The sequence below is a fragment of the Mustela putorius genome, unplaced genomic scaffold, assembly GCF_011764305.1.
Source record: "Mustela putorius furo isolate JIRA1106 unplaced genomic scaffold, ASM1176430v1.1 tig00003846_pilon_pilon_pilon, whole genome shotgun sequence".
Lineage (NCBI taxonomy): Eukaryota > Metazoa > Chordata > Mammalia > Carnivora > Mustelidae > Mustela > Mustela putorius.
In genome coordinates, this window is record NW_025421999.1 from 22,955,207 (window position 1) to 22,961,206 (window position 6,000).

At 42.7% G+C, this 6,000-nt stretch overlaps 1 protein-coding gene across 5 annotated transcripts in view; it reads right to left on the bottom strand.

Moving 5' to 3' along the window:
- The window catches only part of PREX2 (phosphatidylinositol-3,4,5-trisphosphate dependent Rac exchange factor 2), a 347,111-nt gene extending 341,658 nt beyond the window's left edge, over nucleotides 1-5,453 (bottom strand). For all 5 annotated transcript variants that reach the window (XM_045063234.1, XM_045063231.1, XM_045063230.1 and 2 more), the window contains exon 1: nucleotides 5,375-5,453. In XM_045063234.1, the coding sequence (XP_044919169.1) occupies nucleotides 5,375-5,404 (30 nt within the window). In that variant the 5' untranslated portion in view covers nucleotides 5,405-5,453. The remainder of the gene's footprint in view (nucleotides 1-5,374) is intronic.
- Between the last annotated feature and the right edge of the window lie 547 nt (nucleotides 5,454-6,000).

A 6,000-nucleotide genomic window follows, 5' to 3' on the forward strand; every position in this document is an offset into this window, starting at 1 on the left:
CCCTCTGCCTACCATTCCCCCTGCTCGTGTGTGTATTTGCGCGCTCTCTCTCTCTCTCTGACAAGTAAATAAATAAAATCTTTTAAAAAATAAGAATATCATGGGAAGAAGGACTGCATGAAAAGAAGGAGAAACACCGGGGGAAGAAGTAAAGAAGAGACTCAGAGATAGAAAGTGTAAAGAGGAATATCACACGTGCAAAAATTAGACACTAAGGCTGACCAGTATGGGTACCTCTGTGTAGCAACGGTAGTATCAGAAGAAATAATAGTAACCATATATAGGGCACTCCTGTAAGTCAGGGACTGGGCAGAGCCCAAAGCATCCATCATCTCATCCTTATAGCAACCTTGAAAAATGCTATTGTTTCCCCATTTTACAGATGAAGAAAATGGGGCTGGAAAAGTTTAGGAATGTGTCCAAAGTTAACTAGTATATTAGAAACAGCACTCAGATTCTGGGCTATCTGAGGTCAATGCCTAGACAGGTAACAAATTTCAACATCTTTTGTTTATGACAAGACATGTAACTCAAAGTCTTTGTCTTCATGTGCCCGCAACATGGAAGAACAGCACATTCTGATTTGCCAGGAACACCCCAGGATTACATCTGTTTTCCAGTGTAATTATTAACAGCACTCCCTTTCACTCTCAGAAGTGTCCCATTTTAGACAAAAATGTTCAGAGCCATCCAGCCACAATGCCATAGTGAAATGTGTCTACAAGATTTTCCAGGCCTAGTGCAAAATAAAAGTGTGAGGCCTTTTGCTCAAAAACCAGGGGGAAATGTGTTATTAAAGGTACCGAAATAGGGGCACCTGGGTGACTCAGTTGGTTAAGCCTCTGCCTTCAGCTCACTGTCATGATCCCAGGGTCAGGGAATTGAGCCCCGCATCGGGCTCCCTGCTCAGCAGGAAGCCCGCTTCTCCCTCTCCCTCTCCTCATGCTTGTGTTCCCTCTCTCGTTGTCTCTCTCTGTCAAATAAATAAAATCTTTAAAAAAATAAAAGAGGTACTGAAATATAAAGCTTTTCTCTTTCTTTCATATATTAGCTCTACTCACACTCTACTGTCCCAATGGACTTCACTTGTAAAAACACAAGTTCAAAGATAAAACGAGCACAAATTTCAAGACAGTGCTAGCAGAGCTCTAAACCAAGTCCCAGGTCCTTCTGAGCATGAAGCCCAGAGCAAAGTGCAGAGCATGCACACCCATGAAGCTGGCCCTGCTCTGCTTTTCTTCTGTTCACTCAGATGGGTCTGGGAAGACATCCTGATCTTGGAATGGCCTATGATTTCACAAGCACTGCACAAAATTCTGGGGAAAAACAGACAAGTAAAATATGGGCCTGTCTTGAAGAAGCTTACATTCTAATAGAATGAGACCAAAGTAAACACATACATGTATAAGACTCCTTCGGTGCAGGGAAGAAGAAACTACAAAGCAGTGAGCACTGTAGACTGTGATGGGGTGGGGGGGCAGCAGAGAGGACAGGATTATGAAGTTTCCTGAAGGAATGGAGCCCTGAAAGCCCAGTGAGAATACAAAAGGATAGAAGGGCTAGCAAGAAACAAAAGAAGCCAGAGATCCCATGGGAAGAGAGAATCACTCTATATACCAGCTCTCCGTGGGGTGGGAGTGGGGAAAGTTGTTCTCGCTTTAAAAAATGAAAGGGTTGGAAATGAGAACAAAAAGGAATTAGAAGTAGAAAAGATCTTAGGGGTACCTGGGTGACTCTGTCAGTTAAGCATCTGACTTAAATGCTCAGGTCTTAGTCTCAGAGTCCTAGAATCGAACCCCAGTCAGGCTCCCCCTAGCAGGGAGTCTGCTTCTCCTTTTCCTCCTCCCTCTGTCTCTCCCCTGGTTCATGATCATGTGATCTTTTTCTTTCTCTCTCAAATAAAATTTTTAAAAATCTTTAAAAGAAAAAGAAGTATAAAAGATCTTAGTATGAAAAGTTTTTCCCTTCAGGTCATATGATCATTTAATCAAGAGAAAAAATACCATTTTGTTTGATTATTTATGGGCTTGAAGTAAAAAATATGTTCTTGATAAAACTAAAAATACATTTTATATCTCTTCATAATAAAGATAAGAGTTACCCTTCATGCGTGTTAATGGCTGAAACAATGACAGAAATCTAAAACAATGACTAATCTAACAAATATTTATATTTGACTTAGAAATGCACTATCAGATTTTTTACAACAAATGTGCCCCTTATTTAATACTTGTGTTAACTTTTTTTAAAAATCACTTTTATGGTTTGTCTACATTTCTTATCAGTCCTTCAAGATGGGACTCCTAGAAAAAGAACTGCCAGGCCAAAGAGTTTGAATATTTTTAAAGCTTGGTATATTATTAGCTTATGCTAGAGTTAGGACTAGATTGACTACATCAACAGAAGGTGACCAAGTAATAATACATGCGTATTCAGTGTTACTATAAATAATAATGAAAAAATAAATACTCAGAAAAGAAAATCTAAATGTGTATTACAAGTAGATCTGAGGCTTTCAATGATTATGATTAAAAAGAAGTCAGGGTAAACTTTTGTTTAGGATGACAGGCCAATTAGTGTGTTTGTGTGTGTGTGAACAGTTTGTGCATAAGTATGGGACGTATGTGCACAAAATAATGGGCAAAGAAAAATAAAAGTGGAAGAGTCCATAATTTCTGAATGAAATAAGAAGAATGAAATCATTAAATGAACTACTTGTAAATAGGTACATATAATTTATTTTAACCTCCCACAATTTCTTTTTTTTTCTTTTTTTTTTTAAGATTTTATTTGTTTATTTGTCAGAGAGAAAGATCACAAGCAGGAGAAGCAGCAGGCAGAGAGAGAAGCAGGCTCCCTGCTCAGCAAAGACTCCAATGTGGGGCACAATCCCAGGACCCTGGGATCATGACCAGAACCAAAGACAGATGCTTAACCAACTGAGCCACCCATGTGTCCCCTCCCACAATTTTTTACCCAACTCTATCAATAAGTTTTCAACTTTAATAATCAAGTCATATATTAAATAAATTTTAATAATCAACTCATATATTAAATAAAGATCAACAAATTGGTTTTTGATGTAGATTAGGTTAGCTATTTCTACAATTCAGGACTCTGCACAGTACTTTTTTCAAATACCTCTAGAAAGAAGTAACTAATACAGTTTAAGTAGTGGCTCAGATTTTTCAAAAGTCAAAGGACTTTGTTACCAATGAAGTTTCATGAAAGGCAAATCTGAAGCTATTAAAAGTCAAATCTCCACCTCACATCAGTCAGAATGGCTAGTATCAAAAAAAAAACAAAAACAAAAACAAAAAATAACAAGTGTTGATAAAGACATGGAGGAAAGGAAACCCTCATGCACTGTTGGTGGTAATGTAAATTTGTGGGGCCCTTATGGAAAATAGTACAGAAGTTCCTCAAATAACTAAAAATAGAAGTGTCATATGATCCGTAACTCCAGTTCTGGGCGTTTGTCTGAGGAAAATGAAAACACCAATTCAAAAAGATATATGTACACCTATGTTTGTTGCAGCATTATTTACAGTATGTAAGCAATTTAAGCATCCATCTATAGATCAATTGATCTAGAAGATGTAGTATGGAATAGAATATGAAATTCACAATGGAATATTACTCAGCCATTAAAAAGCATTAAATCTGACCATTTGTGACAACACAGATTGACAGTATTATGCCAAGTGAAGTAAGTCAGACAGAAAGACACCATATAATTTCATTTACAGTGGAATCTAAAAACAAAACAAGCAAACATATAACAAAAAGAGAAACAGATTCATAAATACAGAGAACAAACAAGTAGTTGCCAGCAGGGAGGGTGGTGGGGGGATAAGTGAAACAGATGAAGAGGATTAAGAGGTACACACTTCTGATTATAAAATAAGTCATAGAAACATACAACATAGGGAATATAGTCTATAACATTGTAATAACTTTGTAAAAAAAAAAGTCAAATCTTAAAACCATGCTTTTTTGACATTGCTGCATGGAAGTGTACAACAATCCAATTTATCATCAATTACCCATATATTCTCAAATATCTAAATATTTCCAAAGAATGTGGCCCCAGGTACACTCAGTATACCTGAGTATACTGATTTTAATTTGAGAAGTCAACCAGAAGTCAGTCTGTGTTGAAACATTGTTCTCTCCTTCTTGACACAGCGAGGAAGTGAATTCCTCTACCATAATTATAAGCAGAAAGTTTACATCTTACAGAACACTGAGCTGGAAGTTTTGGCCTTTGAAACATTTCCCTTTGGACCAGGAGGGCATGCAACACGGAGGTGGAAGGAGCAGAAGGTTTGAAGATGTGAGTTAGATTGCAAAGGCTAAGAGCTCCTCAGTCCTATGCTCTCCCAGGCATCTGGGTGGAAAGCAGCCAATGCTCAAACTCTTTTGTCTTTGCAACAATGAATAGAAAAAAAATTCAATTTCTGAGTGATGTCTCAGAAGTTTCTTTCACTCAGCTTTGCCCCTTCTGGCTCTAAAATGAATGAAACGTTTCCAGAGCAGGCTTCCAATACGTCAAGCTGAAACTTTGAAACAAAGTTCCTGCCAGTTCTTTCTATGAAATCTTGAAGTTTTTTTGACACTAGTTTTATTATACTGCTCTCCTGGGCTCAGTGTGAACAGAGAATCCAGAAGCTGAGCGGGGGGCAAATTTAAACCAGGGATGGAGGATGGGGGGTAGGAGACTGCAGGGCTAGAACAGGGTGAGCACCACAGGTGGCTTTAATATCCAACAGCTGCTAGAGATCATAACCCCACTGCTCGTTCTCTACCCGCCGCCAGAATCCTGTGTTTTAAAGATTATTATAACTAAAGGGACTTCGCTGCCATCTAATCTGAATAATGAACTCAAGCTCCAAAACAATCAAGGATTTTTTTTTTCTTTTAACTAAATGTACCTGAATGTAGTAGACTGAGTTTAATCACCAAGCCAAAGTCTTAAAATCCCAGGGGAAGAGGAGAACAGGGTAAAAAAAATTACACAAGGCAGCCGGGGACGGGGTAAAGAGTGAGGAAAGGTGGGTACGGTACGCAGGGATTCCCGGGACAAGAGTCTTCTCCCATTGGACCTAACTTTTCAAGCCCGCATGTGTCCAAGGCCCTGGCAAACTTATTCCGTGTCCAGGCGTGAAACAGTCCCGCCCGGGGTCCACGCGCGGGCGAGCAGAGCGTCCGTGCGCGGGTTCATGGTCCCGCGATGCCGGGAGCGGTGCCCCGAGCGGTGCCCCGAGCGGTGCCCCGTCCCCCCGCAGACAATGCCACGCGCCCGCGGCCGCTCGGGGATCCGCGCCCCGCGCCGCCCGCCACACCCTGCGTCGCCGCGCGGGGACACACTCACCGACGACCAGGAACTCCAGCGTGCCCACATAGTCCCGCTCGGTCTTCTGGAGCTCGCTGAGCACGCACACGCGCAGGCGAAGCTGAAGCTTGTTTTGTTTTCTCCAGGTCCTTGGCGCTCTCGGCTCGGCCGTCCCCGCGGCTCTCGTCGGTCATGGTGGGCGGCGGGACGCAGGGCTGCTGTGCTGCGCGCTATCCCGCGCGCCAACCGGTGTCCGGCCCCGCGCTGGCCAGAGGGGAAAGTTGTTGCCTCCGAGAAGCCCGAGGAGGTACGGGCGACTTTACATGCTGGGGAGAGGCTGGGTTGGTGGTGGGAGAGAGAGGGGCGCTCGCTGGAACTCCGGCGCGGGAGGCGCGAGGCTCTGGGCAGACAACTCCCGGGAGAGGCGGCCCCGGTCCGGGATCTGCACGCCGAGCCCCGCGGCTGCGGCCTCACGCGGCCGGGGCTGGCGGGGAGGCAGCTCCGACAGCCACAGCGGTGACTTGGACATTAATCAAATGCTTTGTATCCATGTGACTCCGACCCTTTACCCTTCGCCAAATCTCAGGAAAAAGGAAACAACCCTGGGGAAGTGTGTTGCATGCCAGCTAACTAAACACACACACACACACACACACACACACACA